Here is a 21,655-nt window from a genome sequence, read left to right on the forward strand (position 1 = left end):
GTGTGGTACATTTACTTTGCTGACTCACACATGGGGAAGTGGGACTGAAATTAGTAGGTGAGCTGGATCTGAAGCAGATGTTAGAGACAGGGCAGAGTGCCTCTTCTCCTTGGCCTCCCTGCTTTGTCCAGATTTAAATCTTCCTGTGGTTACTTGGGAGAGAAGGTTGACAAGTCACTTGAGAGCATAAAGCCTGGTAAAAGAATAAGGAGGGAGCATTGGTGTGGGACAGGATTAATGGGAGAAGGAAGGGTGCATGTGCCTTGGTGTCGTGAACATGGGGAAATTATTTTTTCTCCATCTTCCCAGTGATCTGAACTTCCAAATGACTTTAAAGCAACAGGAAAAATTGCCATGAGAGAAGGGAGGGTTGCACAGCAGGTGAAGAGTGGAAGGTGGATCTTGTTCCTGCAGCAGCCTGCAAAAACATCCTGCTAATCTCAGCTCAGGGCTAAAGGAGTGTCATGTGGGGGGCTGCGGTGTGCCAGAGCCTTCCATCTGGTGCTCAGTCCATGCCATGTTGTCCTTTTCAGATGTTCCTCTAAGCTGTTTGTTGTCTGGTCAGAGGGATGGAGCAGGAGGATAGAGAAGCTGAAATGGAGACTAATTCTTAGCCCACGGGCCAGCAAGCATAGTGGGTGTGTCAAAGGAAAGCAGTAGTTTGGACTTGAAACATCAAATGTCATTGCTGGATGGGTGCTGCCCTGCACAGGAGTTGGGCTTAGGCAGGGAACAGTTTTGGAACTCTTTACATATGTGGCTAATGGAAATGGTATAAAAAACTAACACAAGGTGTAACAAAAGTGCCCTGAATTGCTAGTTGTGAAGAGGAGTCTGCCTGTACCTGTCAGTCTGGGACAGATCAGGTGCTGGGAAGCCAGAGGTGCAGGTTGGGAAGACTGTCTTACTGCCAGTCTGCAGTAAGGTTGCTTGGCTTTAACTGCTATCCCATGTCCTATGTCCTTTGCTGCTGACTGGCCACATTATATTGTTAGGAGGGTGAAGCTTTACAAGCAGCTGGGCCCGTCTCGCTGATTTTAACCACTGGAAGATGTGGTCCTGCTCCTTCTGCTCTTTTTCCCTCCCTTTTGGGGAGATGGGTGTTTGACCCCTCGGTGAGGGGGTCCAGCAGACTGTGTTTACTGATGCCAGTTCAGCAGCTGTGCCCAACCACAGGGGGATCAAACAGGTATCAGGCAAAAAGAGAGACTGAAGCCAGATGGTGAAAGTCCCAGTGCAACCTGACTGGGAGATGCAGCCCTCCTTGCTTCAGGTGTGCGGGCAGGAGGCAAGGACTTTACAGCCCCCAAAGGTTTGCCCCTCTTGTTGTCAGCATGAGATCATGACTGCTTTTTTGCACGGAGTACTTTTGCTTTGTCCTTGCTTGATTAAAACTATGTAGCAGCTGTCTAGCCAAGGGCTGTCTACAACTCTTCCAGGGGCAACTGGAAGCAGCAATATTTGAATAGATCAATGTGTGAGGAGGAGAAAAAGAAGAATTAAAAGTTCATAAGGGTGCTCTGAATATCGTGAGACTTGCTGTAGAATTTGCCAAATCTTGCAACCCCATAATGTGATTCCTGCAAAGTGCTGGAGGCAGGCTCATGTTTTGTGAGCTGAACTGGCAGCCTGTGTGGGGAGGCTGAAGGGAATGGGTTTGCTTCAGGTTGCAAAGCAAAGGTTTCCCTTTTGCACAGTGTTCTCTAAGCGGAGACTGCCATCTGTTTTGGAGGAATGCTGTTATTCCCAAGCCCCTGCAGCTCTTCAAGCTGTTTGTGTTCACCTCAGAGATGTTTTGCAGCACTGACATGAAACTAATTGTCCCTTTTGGATCTGTTTCCACAGGATCTGGGATTATGACATCTTCACACCCCATCACAGCCAGCACCCCTGAGGGAAGCAGCTACGGTGCTATTGGTACAGTATCTTCCAGAACTGGGGGCACAGGGAGGCATCTGCCTGGGGCAGGAGAAAGCACTTCAAAGTGCTTTAAAGCCAGACGGAATAAAGCTGCAATCTGGTTTAGGAGCAGCTTGCAACTAATTGGAAAAAAAAATACAGCTTGGGAAGTTCAGGTTGCAATTTAAGGCAAAACATCTACATCAAAAAGATGGCAAATCTTTGGAAGAGGTGCCCAGAGAGCCTCTGTCATTGAAAATGTTCATCTCAACTAGACAAAGCCACAGTCACCTGGTAAGTGTTGGTGACAATGCTGCTTAAGGCAGGTGTCACCCAGCTGTTGGGCTGTGAAGGTGTGATATCTCTGGACACCTGACAAAGAAACACGGAACTGATATTTCATGAGATCTGGGAAAAAAATCAGGAGTATTTAAGTCCTTGAATAGCACCACTCTACCCCTCCCCAGTTCCCAAGGTAGTGCTTTAGTGCTTAGGCCAGTATGGGCAGAGCTTGGCCAGCCTGGGGGAAGTGCAGGCAGGTCCTGCTGACCTGCAGGTGACCAATACTGTGCATGCAATGGGAGCAAAGCTGATACTTTCCCTGCTTTGAAAAATTGTCTTTCTTCCTCTTTGTCTTTTGTTCTACAATATTTTTAGGAAAGCTTATCTATAAAGCTCATATGAAATCTGGAGATTAACTAGGTCAGCCTTTTTCTGACCCCTGAACAGTCTGCTGCTTTTCCTAGGGCTTTCTGGCTTGTCTCAGACTTCCAGATTTCAGAGCCCAGCCTAGTAAGGGTAGAAAATGTTATAGGTGAAAAGTAATAGAATAAAGGATGGGGAAAAACCAAAATGCTGCAGAGCAGGGAAGATGGTCCTTGAGAATGCTTTTAGCTGATATCTGAGACTTTTAGGAAGGTTTGTGATCATGGAGAAGCTTGATCCCTGAAGTGGCCTTATCAGCTTGTCCCAGCAAATTGTGGCTGATGTCTGGGGCAGCTTTCTTGTTGCTGGATTAAACCTTTACTCTACCTGTTTCCTGCTCTGTGCTCTGTTCCAGACGAGTCAAGCTCCAGTGGTGGACATCAGTTGTCTTCCCCTGAACGCAGGCCACCAGCTGGTTCTGACACAGACAGCTCTGTGGAGGAGGAGAGTGACTTCGACACCATGCCAGAAATTGAAAGTGATAAGAACGTCATCCGCACTAAGGTACAACTGGTCTTACAGCTGTGGCTGTGATGCTGGGCCATGGAGGCATCTTGGGCCAGGACCAGTACTAGACACTTGCCAGGGTTTTTAAGCTTCTGCTTCCCTTTCAGGGGGATTTAATGTAATAAAGCTGAATGTGCTTTTTAGTGCTCTTTCAGAGCCTAGAAAGTTTTTCTGCTGTGCGAAGTGTGCTGCTGAAATGAGTGATTTAATACGGAAAATCAGAATGTATTGGGGACTTTTGAGAAAGGAGGAAGAAGTCCAGAGTGTCCCAGAAAGTCCAAGGAGATGGGACAGCATAGGGAGAAAATAATGTGCAACAGTAGATAGTTATCTGATAAGAGTAGTGTGACTGCAGTGGATGTACAGAGGGCTTTAAACTAGCAGCTCTCAAACTGGCTCTTTTTGTCGTCCTGCAGTGCTCTGTATGGTCTGAACCATTCCTGGAGGTTAGAGGTTTTTGCAGAACTCATTACCCATAGAATCAAGGGGTACAATCATCTCGCTGTGTAAAAGGAAAAAAAAAAAAAAGGTCCAAATAGCACCAAATTGCATGTTGTCCAAATACTTCAAGATCTTCTACTGGATTCTGTAGTCCTTCATTAGTTCTTTTCTCTTTTCTTCCCTCTTTCCCCACCCATTAATGTTTTAGGTGTTCCTCTATCTATCAGACTTGTCCAGGAAGGACCGAAGGATTGTCAGCAAAAAATACAAGATCTATTTCTGGTAAGGAGAATACAAACTGGTAAGGCCCAAGTTATGAACCCAGTCTCTAGTGGTGGAGTCTGTCCACACACCCTTCTTCTGAACCACGCTTTAGACCTGAGGAAATTCTTTGAGCTATCCTGTTACGCATTTTGACCCTGTTCCAACCAGTAACTGCAGATCCATGTACCTCAAATAAGGATATTTATGGACCAGTACACACGTGATCCTGGTGATGGGTTCTGGTTTGCATAATTGTTTTGAAGTACGGTAACAACGATTGTGCTGAGACATACTGGGGAAGGGGATAAATTGGCATTCACACACAGCTTGTGGTACACATCTTGGACTTCCTCGTGCCCTCAGCATTTACCTTCTCCTTGCATTTGCTCTTCTGCTTCAGGAGATCACAACCAGAAGCATAAAGCTCCAGCTGGGAGAGCAGGGTCAGTGCCCTTCTGAGGTGTACACATTCCTCTGCAAGCACTGTGGGGCTCTGTCCTGGGTGTACACTGATTGTTTTGGTGTGTATAACTGCTGCCACTGTCTCCTCTCTGCAGGAACATCATCACCATTGCAGTGTTTTATGCCCTGCCGGTCATCCAGCTCGTCATCACTTATCAGACGGTGCGTTGGGCTCTGTGTGGCTGTCCCCTGTGCTTGGGTACTCTTGCCTTTAAAATTGTTCTGCGATTTAATGGCCTAAGGATGGTGTAACCTAGATCACCCAGGAATCCTGCTCTGTCTGGACAGCAGTTTACCTGAGCTGATCTCTCTGCACCATGTGTTGAGTGTTGATACTCGCTTGTCTCACTGAGCTTGCGGTTCTGCTATTTTTGCTTGGAAAGCGGGAGTGCAGCTGTTTTTCTGCTCATCCGATGTCTCATTTGGGGCCTGTTTCATTTTAGAGGCAGGAGGAATCTGCTGTTACTTCTGAAAGACAACTGAAAGCAAGTAGGGTTTGCTGTGATATAAGTGATTTCTCCTCCCTTCTCCCCAGTCTGCCCTTGCTATCCTGCTGTTATTCAGGTATCTGCAAGCAGATCTATTAGGGGTGGGGTTGAGAGCACGCAGTATGTTTCCTCTGAAGACTGTTGTCAGGTTTGTGGCCTGTGGCAACATCTTGTCCACCCCTAAAAGCTTCACCTGCAGATGTCAGTACTCCCCTGTGTCAGTGCTAGCATCTAGTCTTTGTCCTGGTACACCTTGTGTACATGCAGTATTTGCACAAAACAAATCCCCCGGAGCAGGGAGGATTTGCTAATATCAGGTCTCCCACCTCCTCTCTGTCTAGGTAGTGAACGTGACAGGCAATCAGGACATCTGCTACTACAACTTTCTGTGTGCTCATCCCCTTGGGGTGCTGAGGTGAGTGAGCCCTACGGTCACCGCATTATTATCTTGTGCCTCCTGAGTGTTTGCGCTGTGCCCGGGTTAGGATTTTATCCTTACCAGGCTCACGTTAACTGTGTTGATAAGACTACTGAGAGTTTAGGACTCTGAGCTTTGTTTTGCTCAGCTGTAGCTTTCTGTCACAGTGAGATGCATGCACCCAGGAATATATGGCACCTGGGTGCCCCTAGCAAACCTACGGCACAGCAATGAGGTGCTCCTGTGCTGTTTTGGACACCATCACTTGTATCCAAGGAGCAGCAGCTCTGCAAAGAAATTCAGATCTATCCTTTCAGTGCAGCATTTCTCTGAAATAATGCAGGAGTGCAAAGAAAGCCCAGAGTTGGGAATCTCACAGAGGAAGTGTTAACTCCACTGGGGCAGGTTGACCTATGCAACCTAAAATTGTCATCCAGGCTGTAAAACTGGCAGGTATTTGACAGCTGCTGAGGTGGAGGATGATGGGGGGAGAGCAAAATTGATTGAGCTTATCATGGCCCAGGGGTTCAGCTTTCTGCTGCTGTGTTGCGATTGTCTTATACCTTCTTTTTCCTTGTAGTGCCTTCAACAACATCCTCAGCAATGTGGGCCACATGCTGCTGGGCTTTCTCTTCCTCCTCATTGTGTTGCGCAGGGACATTCTCCACCGTCGGGCCATGGAGATGAAAGATGTCTATACCCTGGTAGGAAGCACAGTTGCATGGGGCTGAGTGGAAGGATGAAGGATAGGGGGAACTTGAAAAGCAGAGTGATGGTGGGTTTCCATTTGCCTTCCTTGCTGGGGGATTGAATCCTCCTCTTTTTTCCTCCCCTGAAAAAGGTTCTTGGTGGGACGCTTATGTTCTTGTGCACTCCAGTACTTTGCTGCTTACAGTATGTACATACTGCTGTGGTGACCCAGCCTGGGCTTGTGAAGACAAGGAGATGACTAGAGGGACGAGTCCCATGGCTGTAGCTTTTCCTCCATCACTCACTGTGCAGGAACTGGGACAGTAGGAGCGTCCCGAGATGCTTTTGTTTATAGTGAGGTTTGATTTGTCTTATACAATCAAGAGTTCCTTCTTGGCTCTCTTGCTAGCAAGAGGGAATAGAGCTGCCTACAATAACCTAGAAGAAGTTGGCTGCCTCTAGCTCTGAAGCAGAGCTGCTCATAGCCAGAGCTTCTGCAATATCTTTTGGGAGAGGATGGAGAAATCTACAGCCCTGTGGGCAGTGATGCCGGTGATTTCAGGTGAGAGATGGCTCTGTTTTCACTGACTTGTTAGCAGAACCTATGGTTGCACACAGCACACTGTGCTGCACTGATGACTGAAGGACGTGTGTAGGGATTAAGTGATGGAGAGTAGAAGCTTGCTTGTCATCAGAACAGTGAGAGTACTTTACAGCTTTTCTCTCATCCAGGACTATGGGATCCCAAAGCATTTTGGTCTCTTCTATGCTATGGGCATCGCTCTGATGATGGAAGGAGTGCTCAGTGCCTGTTATCACGTCTGCCCTAATTACTCCAATTTCCAGTTTGGTAAGATGAATTTCCTTTCTCCTTCTGAGCTGGAGGTAGGATTTGCCATGCTCTGCCCCTGCCGAGTTGCTGGCATTTCCCATCCCTCTACCCTTGCAAGCTGCCCTGGAGTCTCCCTGTTCCAGGGTTCCGTCAGGAAGCAGTGAGGCTTTGGATGATGGGGACTAACACATGTCAGCCTCCTCTCCAGACCTTGGCTCTCTGGTAGTGCACTGCTGGCAAGAGCTCTCTTTGCTTTTGCAGTTCAGTATTTGAAGATAGTAAGTGCACGGCCTAAGTGGCAGAGTGCTCAAGCTTAGGAAGCCTCTGTCTGTCATCTCAGTGGGCTCCTTCACCTTCCTGGGGAAGGGAAGACTTAGGTAGGATCTTGTCTATGTGTGTAAATACTTGATGAGAGGGAATGAAGATGAGTGAGCCACACTCTTCTAGCCAGGCTCTTCTCAGTGGTGCCTAGTGACAGAACAAGAGGCAATGGACACAAATTGAAATATAGGAAACTCCATCTGAACACAGGGAAAAATAATAATAATGATAATAAAAATATATATTTTCCCTTTTGAGGGTGTCAAAGCCTAAACAGGTTGCCCAGAGAGACTGTGAAGTCTTCTGTGGAGATACTCAAAGTCTGACTGGACGCTGTCCTGGACAACCCTCATAGCTGACCCTGCTTGAGCAGGGAGTATTGGACCAGACAACCTTCAGAGGTCCTTTCTAACCTCAGCCATTCTGTGATTCCCTACCTGTTTCTGTACCGCACTGTGGGCACTTATTTTCTCAGACTCTTTAGATTTTGTTGCTGCGGAGCATGATAGATGTGCTGCAAGATGGCAAAGCACAACATTCTCTACAATGTAGTGCAGCATCAGGGATTTGTACCTGCCAGCCTTGGGCTTGGTCCTGCTGCTGCACTTCTTTAGATGCACTCAAAGCAGCTTTTCAGCCTACTGGCAGTACCTGTTTTGACTGATCCTGTTGTGCTCCCTCCACAGACACCTCCTTCATGTACATGATTGCAGGACTGTGCATGCTCAAGCTCTACCAGACCCGCCATCCAGACATCAATGCCAGTGCCTACTCTGCCTATGCCTCGTTTGCCGTGGTCATCTGTTTGGCCGTCCTTGGAGTGGTATGGCTCCCTCTCACCTACCTGCTTCTCTGGGGAGGAGATGGTGTGGCTGGGAACATAGCTTAAGTGGGAAAATGGCTGGAGAGAGCTGTAGGGTGGGTTAAGAGTGTGTTAAGTGGCTGCTAGCATTTGAATTCCCAGTCCTCTTGGGTTTACCTTTTCCCTTTCCCTGGGTTTGCAGAGAGGGGAAGAGCAGAGCAGTTTTTTCTAGGTGGGTTCCTTTTTGGGCTTAACTCACCACATGCCCTCAAGAGGAGAAATGGATGCATTCAGATGTCTGATCAAGCATGCAGCTGTTCTCCTGCAGGGTGACTCACCTTGGAGGAGTGAGGTGATGCTGGCTGAGCTTCCAAGACAAGTGTCCTCTACCTAATTACCTGTGCCTCTTTCTCCCGTTTGGAAAACACTGTGCTACTGGGTACAACTCCTGAAGTTGGCCTTGCTGTCTTTGGAGAGGTGCAGGGTTAGGATAGTGGTTGGGGGGCTCCCAGGAAAGTTTCTGGAGTACCTACCTGTAGAAGGGCACTGGAGCAGAAGGGATCGCAAGAGAGTTGGTCTTGGGCACCAGCAGTCACTGACAGGTCAGGCTGGTCCAGGGCTTTGCCCATTTGCTCACAGCATTGCAGGTATTGACCTGGGCTTGCCTGAATCCCTATCCTGTGATTTACCTCAGAGGTCTGTGCTGGTTTTTTTTTTTTTTTGGAGGACTCTTTCATTTGGCAGTAACCAGGCATAGTCCATTGGACTCTTGCTCTGAACTAGCAGCTAGATCCCAGTGGCCTGCCAGCCCCTCACTACCACATATAATGCAGAACACCAGTTGGTTGTGCAAAGGTCTCTGGGTAGGAGGCTAGCTGTGGGAGAGGGCATGCAGGAGCAGCTGGTGAACTTGGAACTTTCCAAGCGTCTCTTGATACATGTGGTAGACCTGCACACCCAGGTTCAAAATGCTGGGATTTTATTATGGGATGCTATTTCTTTCTTTGTGAGATGCTTTGAAGCGTGTTTCCACACAGGAAATGTTCAGGCAAGTGCCGTGCCCCTGGGGAGGGTAATGCGTGGTCACAACCTGATGACAGACCAGAGTTTCTGGACTCCTTAATGTGTAGCTGAAGAAATTAGAGTTTTAATATAGCATTAACCTGCATTTGTAGGTCACTTCCAGTCCTTATATAGAATGAATGTGTACAATAGGTGCAACTGCCTGCTGAGTAGCTTTGTCCTTTCTAGTCTACTATAGCATACTTGTTAAAGTAATAGCTGGTTCCCTGACAACCTTTTTAAAAATCCAGCTCCTGGCTGCAGAGCTGCTGCCCACCTCAACAGGGAGAGCTTGCTTAGCCTGGGAGTCCTGCATTTCTGCTCCCTGGGCCAGCTGCAGTCCTTCCAAGCTGTCATCTTTGTCTGAAGGGACATTCAGAAAGAACAGTCTCCTCTCCAGAAGTGCTGAGCTCCCCTTGCTTCTCTGAACTTTTTGATTTATAGATCTGGTTTTGGGTTGGAAGATTTGGGGGTTTCCCTTCCACGTTCAGTGAGGTTCTCTAGTACCCCATGGTGATATAGGAAAGAAAAAGATCAGCCTCCTGGTAACAGGGCTCAGTTTACTTTTAATGTGTCTGCTTTCAGGTGTTTGGGAAAAATGATGTGTGGTTTTGGGTCATTTTCTCAATGATCCATGTTCTGGCCTCACTGGCTCTCAGCACCCAGATCTACTACATGGGCCGCTTCAAGATCGGTAAGGGCTGTGACTGAACCGTCTTGCTCTAGGGCATTCAGGTGCCTCCTGTCCTCACCTGTGGGAGATGCATATGCAGCACATCTGTGAGCACGGTCCTGTGGCCTGTGCTTGTGTTCTGGGTTATCCTGTCCTCTCCTCCATCTGGTGCTCTTTGTGGCCTCTGAAATCCTTGTGCTGCTGCTTCCCAGACCCATGGGAGTCCGCACGACCTGTCTGCTCTGTGGTGGCAGAAGAGCTGAGCTCTGAGAGAGCCTGCACTTCAGCTACAGCACTCTCTAGCACTGTGCTCAGAGCTGTGGGCTATAGAAAACCTCATCATGGGGTAGGGGGATAGAGGGTCTGATGGGGAACTTGGCTCTTGTGCTCTGCTTACAAATGTATTTCTCTTTCCTCTTCTGCTCTTATCTGCTTCAGATGGCCCTGACTCAGGTAACTGTCAGCAGCTCTTACTTTTTTCCCTCTGAGCTGATTGAGCAGCGACAGAGCAGCTGGGGATGCGTGGATGTGTGTGGGGAGGCAGGCTCGTGTGCCACCTGGGGTCAGCTCTTGAGAAGCAAAGGCAGTTTGCCAGCAGCACTGCTAGTCCTGTTCCTTGGCAGAAAGGGGGTAATACAAGCAAAGGAAAGCTCCCATCACGGCACAGGAGACTTTTCAAGCTCTGCATTTGTTGCTGAAACGGGGGCAAGTGTGTGCTTGCATGTCTGTCTATCCCCACTGCCACTGATGGCTCTCCAGTGTAGCTTCTGCAATGATTTTGAGAATAGAGGTGTCTCCAGTGTGCTCTACACCTCTAAGGACTGTGTGATGAGTTTCTGCTGTTTCCCTGCTCTGACAGCTTGTTCTGTGGAAGGTGCTTTTCACCTTCCTGCACCACATCTCTCCTGCAGAGATGTAGTTGCTAAACCAGCCTGTTTATACATACAGTCAGGGCCTATTTGACTTCTGGGCAGTGCCAGTGGCAAAGGGATTTTTCTTTCTCTTTTTTTTTTTTTTTTCTTTTAACCTCTCACTCTGGCCAAATGCCATCCACATCCTGTGGTGACTGCCCTTTTGCTCAGCACAGACTGCTCCCAAAGGGCAAGAAAACAATCTGTGGACACCCTGACTCTCTGCAGGCTGAGTCCTCTCTTATCAGCCCATGGGTGTCCACGTCTTTTCCCCATAGGCATTTTGGAGCTCACTCTGCTGGCAGTTCTGGCTTTTTCTCCTCTTCTTTGGCAGACTTGGGGATATTCCGACGGGCAGCGATGGTGCTGTACACGGACTGTATCCAGCAGTGCAGTCGACCAATGTACATGGTGGGTAATTTCTTATCTCAGCAATTTGTAGGCAATGTGCAGGGGAAGGAGTTGTGGCTATTTGAAAAAGCGATGCTGTCCTGTCCCTACTCCACACAAATGTTCAGGTATGTGTAGATGTCTGCTGGAGCAGTTTAACTCCCACTCTCAGGCCTTTCCTTGTGTCCCACTGATTACATTCTTCTTGGCATGGAGTGCTCATTAGACTTGAAGCCAAATGAAGTTTTTAGCCATTATTATTATTATTATTGTTATTATTATTATTATTATTATTATTTATTCTCCCACCTCTGAATAAGCATCAGACTGAGTTGCAAGCAAACTCAGTGCACGCAGGCATAAGATAAGCTTGACCAGTCTGAAATAGGTGCGTCTTGAGAGCAGCTGTAAGTGTAAATGCACACACCCCACAGATGTAGCCCTTCAGCCTGCTGTAGTTACAGCGCTTCCCTGGCTAATGGTGAGGTGGGTGAAAAAGGGCACTGTGGATATGTGCAGGATCCAAGGCTTCCCCTGCTGCCTATTTCAAGCATGTCCTTGCTCTGGGCAACTTTTTTTTCTGTAAAATGGTGGGAAAGAAGGAATCTAACTAGAAAAACATCAGTACTAGTTGAAGGATTTGCAGAACATCCTGAGGCTGATCCTTAAGTGCTGGGCTTGTCTTTTTTAAAATATTTAGTCTCCTTGCAATGCTTTCCTCAAATTTTTGAGGGCCGGAGCAGTTTCTGTCTGGCAGAAGCTCCTGCAGAACAAACTTCAGAGCCAGGTGCATGTGTGTTTGCAGGAGCCAGACTCCAAATCCTCGCACAATGCTATCCTGAATTTCTGAGGCAAAGGCCTCTTTTTGAATTTCTTTATGCTTTTATATGATCATCGGTGTCTTCTCTGCAGGACAGGATGGTGCTGCTCGTTGTTGGAAACCTGGTCAACTGGTCCTTGTAAGTAGTGGGGTGTGAGTGTCTTGTGTACTTGTGCATGTGGGCAGCAGGATTCAGTACTGACACACAGGTGGTGTGAAGTGATGGGGACGTGCAGCAGTGTCTGTGCCATAGTCCTGTGCTGGAGCCTTTCTGACCCATTTTGGCAAGGAGCTAGATCTGATGAGCAGGGGGTGGCAGGCAGATCCATAGGATGCAGTGCAGCACTGCAGAGCTAAGCAAGGCATCCCTGAGCGTTTCAGCTGGTGCTGTCTTGTGGCTTGCATCTGAGCGAGTTTGTGTAGGGCTGGCCTGGTACCACAGTGCTGTGTCATGCTGTACATGCTTTTCCCACGTAGCTGGGAGGTCTCTGGTGCAGCCAAGGTGCAGGAGACTTGACAGATGCTCGTTAGTCACAGCTGGGCTCAGCAGACTGTGACTGAGAGTCAGAGCCTAGCTCAGCAGCAGCTGCCTGGATGGAGGGATCGGCTCTCAGATGAGACCTAAAATCATTGCTCCAGGCTCCTGCTTTTCACTAGACCTGCCTTGTGTAAAACGTACAAATCTGGGGCAAACTCGTACCAAATGAGATGCATTTGGTCATGAGTTGGAAGCAACCCAGGGCCCTTGCCTGTCCTCTGGGGTCTTCATTTACTCTCAGCAGCTGACCATGGCTGAGTTTGCTCTGCTTTGCTCCTCAGCAGGGAGCAAAGGTGAACAGTGCATTTCCTCCAGAGAACTGGGAGTCTGTGGCAGTGTTGCTCTGTCTTGAGGTCTGGGTGGGTGCAGTGGGTGGTGGTCAGTTTGGGGACGTCCCTTGTCCCCAGTGAAAGAGGCCATCTAACATCCCTCCTTCTCTCTCTCTCAGTGCTATCTTTGGGTTGGTGTATCGGCCCAGAGACTTTGCCTCCTACATACTGGGGATCTTTATCTGTAACCTGTTGCTGTATCTGGCTTTCTACATCATCATGAAGGTAAGGGAGGCAGCTGTAGCTGTCCCTGGCATGTCTGTCTCCAAAGGGGAAAGGATAGGACTATTTTTTGTCTGTAGTCTGGGTTCCTGTGGTGCTGCAGAAGGATGGGGCATTGTGGGGTTCAGGGTAGGACAAGGTGGTGTTGCTGGGTAGATATCTCTGGGTGGCTGGGCTGTGCCTCCCTGAGGTGGGCAGCCCTTTGCAGATGCAGATGGTCCAGGCTGGCGTGTCAGTCCTGTGCATGGCTCCAACCTCTAGGAAGAACTCTGGGCATGTTGTGAGATTTTGTCCCTGTCTGCAGCTCCGCAGCTCTGAGAAGCTCCTGCCCATTCCCTTGTTCTGCATCGTGGCCACAGCAGTGGTGTGGGCGGCTGCCCTATACTTCTTCTTCCAGACCCTCAGCAGCTGGGAGGTAAAGTTCCGCTTTCACTGTCCTTCTGTCCGTCTACATCTCTTGTCATCTTTCCTTCCTGCTGTTTGTTTTACACAAAAAACACTCTGCAGAAGAATCTTGGGCTGCTCATGGAGAACTGAAAGGGTTTAACTCCTTCAGCAGACTGGGAAGGCAGCGTGGGAAGCTGTGTTGAGCCAAAAATTACTATATGCATGGAGCTGTGGTGAGACCAGCTTGACCATTTGTGACCCAGGTGATCCAGAGGTCACTGGTCCTCACCATGGACAGAGGAGGAGCTGGGGAACTGAAAGCAAAATTGAACAAATCCTGACCAGTGCTGGATGGAAGACTTCTCCCTGGAGCAGGTGGCAAATGGGGAATAACCTGCTGGGGGTTGTGGGAGTTTTCCATGGCCTGGGATGGGAGGCTCTTAAATCTGGATTGGATGCCCCAACAAGATACTGCATCCATCTCCATGGAAGTGAGTGTCTTGCCGCAGGGTGGTTTGGTGGAGGCTGTGCAGCTTGTGCTATGCAGGACCTCAGATGTGGAGACGAGAGGAGCCCTCCCAGGTGTGGATTGTGGCCCCAGTTCCATCTCCAGGTCTAAGTATAACTTTGTGCTCCTGCCCTGATCTTACCACATACCCAGCCAGCACAGCACTTCTCTCTGGCTCCAGCATGGAGACTTAAGACAGGGCGATCTCCAGAGGGTCCAGCATGGCCAGCCAGGAACCTGTGTGAGTAGATTATGGGTCCTGACACCCTGCCTGCTCCCCTAGGAGACTCCCGCAGAATCCCGGGAAAAGAACCGGCCGTGCATCCTGCTGGGCTTCTTTGATGACCATGATGTCTGGCACTTCCTCTCTGCGGCTGCCTTGTTCTTCTCCTTTCTGGTGAGTTTTGCTCAGCCTCCCGCTCTGCTGTATGCTCTCTCTCTCCTCTTCCTTCTTGTCCTTCTCTATCCACACAGAGCTGTGGCTGCCCCAGGACCCCACAGAATTGCCCCAAGTCCTCTGCTTGGCTCTGCCTCCAGACATCCTTCACAGTGGGATGCCCCTTGTCAGTGGGATCCTCTTTGTCAGTGGGATCAGGGATCAGACTTTCTCCTTTGGCTTGTTGTTCCCTGTGCCTCAAATTCCCCCTGGGGCTATGGCTCACACAGCTGTTGTGGGGAAGCTGAGGGGCTGCTGGTGTGACCAGCCCTTTCTTGGGTTTGTGAGGACCTCCCAGGGACACTACTTCCTTTGACACAGGTAGTAGGATCACTGGTGTGGAGATTAGTTCGCTACTGGGCTTTCCCTCACTTCCATATTCAACTCCTGTGCTCCTCTCCTTGGTACCTCTTTTCAGACCTAGGTGGTGGCAAAGGCAGAGGCATCCTATGGAACAGGGTCACAGCATAGTGTTCTGGGAAAGTGGAGTGGGAGACCTTAACCTTAGCTGTGCAAGGTGCAAGCTTTTTGTGAAGGAGCTGCCTGACCACATGCAATATTTGAGCTGTGGTCAAGCAATTCCCACCCTCCTGTCTCCTGGAAGCCTCTACAGAGGCTGATGGTGAGGAACCAGCTTACAAGCAGCGTCTCTGTCATGGTTGGGGCAGGATTGACTCCTCAGGTCCTTGTGGCACTTGCCAGCAGAGCTACCTGTCAGCTGTGCTGCCAGAGTGGCTTGCTGGAAGTGTTAGAGGAACAAAGTTAGTGTGGTACGCGGGTTGCTGTCATGACTCCGGTACATGCTGGAGATATGGCCCAGGTGGAGTTCCCCTATGATGAGACTTCCTCGGGAGCTGGTCATTCTCTCCAGCTGTAGGCTGGCCAGCGAGACCCGAAGCTACCTCACAGAATCACAGAATGTTAGGGACTGGAAGGGACCTCAAAAGATCATCTAGTCCAATCCCCCTGCTGGAGCAGGAACACCTAGATGAGGTTACACAGGAATGTGTCCAGGTGGGTTTTGAATGTCTGCAGAGAAGGAGACTCCACAGCCTCCCTGGGCAGCCTGTTCCAGTATCTGTCACCCTCACTTCAGTGTTCTGTTACCTTTGCCTCGTGCTTTCCTCCTCAGGTGCTGCTGACCCTGGATGATGACCTGGACACGGTGCGCAGGGACAAAATCCCGGTGTTCTGAGTCCCCAGGGGACAGAGGCGCAAGGGTGTCCTAAACTGCTCAGCCAAAGGCACCGGGCCACCAGCATCTGTGGGGAATGAGCCTGCTTCTGTGGCCAACAACCCCATGGGAGCGGGGGAGCCGAATCTCACTGCAAGCATGAAGGGGTGCTGCCGTAACTGAGGTGGGACCGGGGGAGAAGACAATGTTTGCTCCTTTCCCACTGCACACTTTGGGGCAGGCATGACCCAGCGGCTGAGGCCAGCACACAGCGGGTGCTGGAGCCAGTGAAGAGGGGAGGAAATAGGGTGTGTTTGAGACCTTTGCTTCCCTTCCTCCCTGCTGATGTGCTCCAGTTCCTCTTGGGTGAGCGGGCTGGAGAAGCGCAGTGCAGCTGCTCCCACATTGGCAGCTGGTGCCTGTACCCAGCGGGCCGTGGCCCTTGGAGAGTCCCTTTGGCAGCAGTGGCGAGAGCATTTGGTTCCTGACCTGCAGCCGCCAAGTGAGCCGTGGACTCCCAGCTGAGGTGGCAGTGGGGGACTGTGTTCTTTTTCGTTGGAGAGGCTCCTCCTGCAGCTGGTGAGGAGCCATGGTAACAAGAGAAACCAGTCCAAGGGACTGCAGCATTAAAGGGAGATAATGACTAGAGCTGCCCAGGAGTGCTCTGCCAGAGGCAGAACCTCCCGCTTTGCTCTTGTGACCTCTCTTGCTGACACATATTGAAAAACCTCACTTCTCTCTGGCGGGTCCCACCCAGGTGCTTGTCAGCATGATGGTCTTCACAGAACCAGAAGCACTGTCCTCGAGCAGCCCTAAGAGAGATGGTGCAGTGAAGCTACAGCCTTGGCTGGCAACTCCCTGGCCTCTGCTGCGTGGCCTTGCCAAAGGGGCAAGGTGGAACGGGGAGGCTGTCCAGCAGCCTCGGGCTTTCTCCTCCCACAAGGTTGCTTTGGGCAAACGTGGTAAAGCAGGTGCCTTCATGGGCTGGGAATGTGGAGGAAGTTTTGGGGCAGTTGGTGTTGAGCTCTTTAGCTAAAGATCTAGACCAAACTTCTTTCCAACTTTTCTGCATCTGAAATAAGTTTTTAAATGGCTTCTGCATTCTTCCTGAATTCTCAGTTATTTAAAAAACAAGAATAAGGTGTGAATTATTTCACACATCTAAAATGTGACCTGTTTTGCTAATTTTGAATTAAAAAGTGTTCTTTGGGGCCTACTGTCCTTATTCTTGTCATTATTAGAGCATTTTTCCTTTGGTGTATGTGCATGTACACGGTGATGCAAAGGCTCCATTCTGCCTGTGCTTACCAAAGCAGAAGGCTATGGTAATTTTCTATTCTGAGAAGTCTCTATGTCCTAGAAGTGTTTTGCACTAGCTGTTGTTTTTTTTTTTCCCTAAGTTGGAGTTTGTTAAGATGGTCAATAAAATGTTCTTGGCTCTCTTATCTGCAGGTTGATCTGAATTCTTCTTATTCCAGCTCTCAGCAGCAGCAAAGAGAGCGCTCGGGGCAGAGGGGTGCCTAGCAATGTCACATAGCTGCTGTCATCCTTGGGTCCTTAGGAGACTCAAAAACAAATTTCCCGAGCATTGGTACAGATGACCTGCTTGTTCTCTTAACCAAATTGCCTCTGTGGGGCTAACTGGAGTAAAGAACAGACACTCCTGTTTGTCAGAGTAGCCCCTTTGGCAGAGTCAAGGGAGGACTGGGGGAGGAATGACACAAAGAGGCTGCCAGCAGCTGTCTTCCCCAGCAGAGCAGAGGTGGTGGTGGTCCCTGTGTCCTGCATTTTATTACAATACTTTGGGCCTGACTTGCCAGTTTGCCATGCAGATGGAGTTGTGAATGTTCAGTGATGCTAGAAAGAGAGGCAGGTTTCTCAGGTTTGTTGTGAAGCACGAGCTTCTCTTCCTTAACAGTGTCAGCATGGGCTGCAGGGAAGGAGATGGCCCTTGCTTTTGTCTGAGTAGCACCAGTGGAGTAGTATTGAGCCAAGGATAGTTCACATTTTCCATTCAGCCACCCTGGAGCCTTGCTGTATGTTCTTGGTCTATCTAAAATGGCAGAATCCAGTATTAGCTACCCAGGCCAAGAAGTCTGAGGTGCACAAAAACTCCTGAATTCTTACTAAGCTGCATATGTCAGGGACTCCTGGTGGGGCTGTGGTGCTCTGTCTTGCCCAGCACAGTTATACACTTGCTATGCAGATGGAGCCACCTGGATTTCTGTGTCCAGAGGTGTATGAGTGTTCGAGCTGACAGCTTTTTTGCAACACATGCTCTGTGCTGCCCTGTCCCCTCCCTGCAAATGCAAGGGCTGCTGTAGGAGGCCAAGTTCTCTGACCAGTGAAACCAAAATTTGTTGTAATAATATCTGGGGTGTGCAGGATGTGCTCTTTCCAGGGCCCTACTTGGAGGGCAGGGAGAAACATGCAGTGATAGCACTGGTGCCAGTGCCATCCATTCCCTCCTTTCTCTCTGCCCCGGCAGCAGAAGCAGAGATCTGGAGGCACAGCTGCACGGAGCGCTGCTGTGTGGTGCCACCTGGAAGCTGCATGAGGAGCTGCAGTGGTAGATCTCTTGGGAGGTCACATCATTTGCTCCTGAGGTGATCCAGGGAGCAAGCAGGGCAGTAGTGCTTTGGAGCTGGGTCTCAGGAACACAGCAGGAGGAGGAGGGGAGAAAATTTCCTGACAGGGTACTCAGCACAGGCCTCATGTGCACCTTCAGGGCGGGTTACAAGGCTTTGTGTGGGGAGGTGCTCGCAGGACAGCAGTGCTGGCATGGGCAGGATAAATCCTTGAATGCCGGCAGTACGTGGGGTTTGAACACAGCCTGCTGGCACCAGCAGAATGACCACCAACTCCCATGAGCTGCTAAACCAAAAGAAGCCTCTACTTGAGGCAAAGCCTGCCTTGCTCCTCTGGGACCTGGAGGGAGATGCTTAGATCTCCTCTAAGGTGGAAGGCTATGCTGGGGTGGTTAAAGGTCCTTGACATGGAAATACTGCCCTACTGTTGCCTGAGGAACTGCAGCAGCCTTTAATCTCGTGACTGCCCAGTTTCTCTGGTGTCCATGCTGCAATCACAACATGCAGCTGCAATTGCACTGTGCAAAGAACTCCAGAGCCCACTGAATGTTTTTGTATGAAGTGGGTGAGTTTGGCCAGAGATTCCAGTGAGGTTTCTGACTGGAATTAGCAAATGCTGCTTCCCTCAGTCCCCTTGAGCCAGAGACACAGGGAGAAGACAGGCACTAGTTCAAAAACCTGTTGATCTTGGCAGATAATCAGAACTGGTGTAGAAGCAGGTATCTGGGGGGAAGCAAGACTTGTAGGATCCAGTGTGGGATCGTGCTGTTGAGTCTAACCTGAAGTCCTTTTTGCTCACTGTGTGGCCCTCACACACCCTGCTTAGTCAGGTGCAGGATGGGCTCTTGCCTTGCAAGATGGCCCGTTCCCCATATTTAGGTGTGGAGAAAGGCAAGCAGCTTTTTGTCTTGTACAAGTATGTTCTGCTTTTTGTGTATTTTGTGGTGTGCAGAAGTTGAGGACATAAGAGAAGCTGTTCAGGTAGTAGGAATATCACTTCTGTGCCAGACTGAAATGGGGCTTATGTGCACTCAAAGTTTGTCCAGTTTTGGGGGCACGTTTTCATAAAAGATTTTCCTTCTTCCAGTGTCTTCCATAATCTGTACCTTAGACCTTGTTCTAAGCTTGTATTTGTTCCTAACCAGGAAGCTGGTTATCTTCTCTAAACAGGAATGTGAGGAAAAAATAATGTTGAACAGCAGTTGGAAGGCTCGATATAGGAGGGAGAAGAGCAGCATATGGGCTCACTGAGCTGTGCAGAGATGAACCCAGTACGTGAATGGCAAGGTGGTAGCAGCACTGAGGGAGAGAGGTTAGAGAAGGGCAGATAACAGCACAGAAAAAGCAGAAAAAATGTGAGAGAAATTAAATATAAGGAAAGTTGCCTCAAGCCTAAGAGATGAGAGGAAGACTTGGAATTGCCTCCCTGTTGCTTCTGTGCTTCCAGCTTGATGCATCAGTTTTTAAAATTTCCTCTTAGTTTTGCCTTGCCTGCTGGTTTCTGTTCATATGACAGTTGTCCAGCCTGGTGGCTGCAGAGGTTCCTCAGTGGCTCTGGCTGGTGGGGTGTCTGGCTGGGCACCTGAGTGGCTTTCTGTCTCCCAGCTGTCCTGGTTGAGCTTGGCTACACAGCTCTCCACACCTGAAATGCCGCTTGTGCCTTTAGTGCCCCTGTCCTTTGCTGGGTGATTGCTCACAGGGATGGAAGAACAGGTCCCTGGGTAGGTGTGGGACCTCCATTCCCTGACTTGTGTGTGTCATGTTGGTGTTGTTTTGTCACCTTTCTCTGTTCACCGAAAAAGCTGGTGTGAATAGTGTTAGGATGTGGGGGCTCTTCTGCTGCCCACAGGCTGGTAGTGGTGTCCCTGCTTGCCCCATCATGTGCATCAGAAACTGCTTCAACAACTCTTGCAAGGGAAGGAAATCGTTCACTTTTCTGGTGAATCCTGTCCTCAGTGAGTTTAAGTGGCTTGCTGAGGAGCTTGAAGGAAGCAGGAGCTGGTCTGGCTGGAAGTGGTGGCTGCCAGAGTAACTCTGTGTGTGTTGTGGAAGCTGTACCTGCCCAGGAGCACCTGCCCTGAGCTCTCCACAGGTGGTCATTAAATACTCAGGGTCATATGCCAAGTCATGAGATATGTTTGCTAGTTTTATAAGCAGAAGAGCTGCTAAAACTCAGCTTTGTATAATTTCTGTTACACCTCCTGCAATGCTTTCCTCAGGCCTGGACCTCCACCATTTTCCCAAGTGCAAGTCAGTGCACTGCTGTGGTTGGCTCAAGCAATTTTGGGTGGCCCATGGGCAGAGAGCTGCTGCTGAGCAGGCTCTGTGTTACCTCCCCCTGTAGCAATGAGAGCAGTCTCTTCCCTCTGCTGTGCTCTTCTCTTCACACAGCTCACAGGCACCTGAACTTTTGTCCCCCCCTCCCACAGCTGTGTTAACCCAAGCCATAGAGAGGCAGTAGATACAACCATATAGTGGCAGTTTTCTCAGGAAATGTAGGGAAAGTTGTTTTTCTGCCTGGTACAACTCAAGGGAGACCAGAATGGCTTTTGAATAATAATAATGATAATAATCCCTCCTTACATTTTAGGGAAGCTATGATGATCATGTGAGCTGATAGTGTTACAACTACCACTAAAACCTCTGGGATGGTAGAAGACCAGCCAAGGCAGGAGGACCATGCTGTGCTTTGAAATGTGGAGGCACAGTTTTAGGGGAAGTGTTAACTTGGCCAAAGTTAAAGGTAAATGGTATGCCTATTAAAACAGCAGCATCTACACAGAGCAAAAAGTTCTTTGGCAGGGGGGCTGGTGGTGGTGGAAATCAGCCATGACAGCAACAGGGAGATGCTGAGTTTATCCAGTGCATTACAGGGTGTATCTGAGGCTGAGGAACACCAAGGGTATGTTCCACCTCTAGCTTAACATGGGGGAAGAAGCGCTTTTGAGTCAGTTTCACTTTTTCTTTTGTATGTGGTTTCCCTCACATACACTTCCATGTAGCTATGCAAAGTGTTGGAAGGATCCCAGAGACGCCCAGCAGCTTTCAGCCAGAGGAGGCCAAGAGGGCTGATCAGCAGGACCTCTGCTGCCCCAGGGATGCTGCTGGGGCCTCGGTGGAAACTGCCAGCAGCCACGTGTCACCTCCCACAGGTGAGCCCTGACCTGCATCTGTTGTAGTTAGCCAGGGGTGAGGGCATCAGCCCATCCTTGTAGGTATTTGGATGCCTCCTGTCCTCTTTGTCCTCCTCTCTGCTGTGACAAGAATGAGCAGACTGCTACAGCAGGGAACTCTCCCTTTATGCGTTGGGCTGTCAATACACCCTGACACTGGGGCTGTTGCTCTTGGGCAGTGCTTGGTGCAGTTAACTAGCCCTGCAGTGCAGTTAACTAGCCCTACCTGGCTGCTCTTGGGCCAGAGCTGCCCTCTCAAGGTAAGGGAGAGTGGGCTGAGAGTTGGTTACTGTGACTGCTCAGAGACTGTCCTTAGTTCTGCACACACCTTCCTGATGTACTGCTGAACCATGGCCATCCCTGACTGCAGCCTTCTTGTTAAACTGTAGATACTGGCTGTTGCTGAAGTAACAAAATGGAAGCTCATCTGTCTTAATACTAAATTTTAACTAAAAAAAAAAAAAATAAAATCCATAAAGGCATCTTCAGCATCTACAAGAATTTTGAGATTTACAAGCAGTAAGGCATCCTGGAGCCCCCAAAAGGTTTCATAGCAATTCTGTCAGCTCCTCCCATATTACACAGCCTCCCAAAAAGCCTTTGCTTACTGTGAAG

The 21,655-nt window shown here is 49.5% G+C and overlaps 1 protein-coding gene across 6 annotated transcripts in view; it reads left to right on the forward strand.

The window, feature by feature from the left end:
• SIDT1 (SID1 transmembrane family member 1) overlaps window positions 1-16,489 on the forward strand; it is a 45,821-nt gene extending 29,332 nt beyond the window's left edge. For 3 of the 6 annotated variants that reach the window (XM_065851891.2, XM_065851915.2, XM_071814255.1), the window contains 16 exons: window positions 1,846-1,917; window positions 2,960-3,108; window positions 3,761-3,834; window positions 4,374-4,440; window positions 5,108-5,181; window positions 5,765-5,888; window positions 6,607-6,724; window positions 7,714-7,850; window positions 9,477-9,585; window positions 10,003-10,017; window positions 10,810-10,886; window positions 11,778-11,824; window positions 12,672-12,777; window positions 13,079-13,189; window positions 13,953-14,066; window positions 15,238-16,489. In XM_065851891.2, coding sequence (XP_065707963.1) covers window positions 1,846-1,917; window positions 2,960-3,108; window positions 3,761-3,834; window positions 4,374-4,440; window positions 5,108-5,181; window positions 5,765-5,888; window positions 6,607-6,724; window positions 7,714-7,850; window positions 9,477-9,585; window positions 10,003-10,017; window positions 10,810-10,886; window positions 11,778-11,824; window positions 12,672-12,777; window positions 13,079-13,189; window positions 13,953-14,066; window positions 15,238-15,300 — 1,457 coding nt within the window. In that variant the 3' untranslated portion in view covers window positions 15,301-16,489. Of the gene's footprint in view, window positions 1-1,845; window positions 1,918-2,959; window positions 3,109-3,760; window positions 3,835-4,373; window positions 4,441-5,107; window positions 5,182-5,764; window positions 5,889-6,606; window positions 6,725-7,713; window positions 7,851-9,476; window positions 9,586-10,002; window positions 10,018-10,753; window positions 10,887-11,777; window positions 11,825-12,671; window positions 12,778-13,078; window positions 13,190-13,952; window positions 14,067-15,237 lie in introns of those variants that run through there. The other 3 variants (XM_065851899.2, XM_071814244.1, XM_071814248.1) reach the window with 3 other exon arrangements.
• The last annotated feature ends 5,166 nt before the right edge of the window (window positions 16,490-21,655 follow it).

The sequence above is a fragment of the Patagioenas fasciata genome, chromosome 1, assembly GCF_037038585.1.
Source record: "Patagioenas fasciata isolate bPatFas1 chromosome 1, bPatFas1.hap1, whole genome shotgun sequence".
Lineage (NCBI taxonomy): Eukaryota > Metazoa > Chordata > Aves > Columbiformes > Columbidae > Patagioenas > Patagioenas fasciata.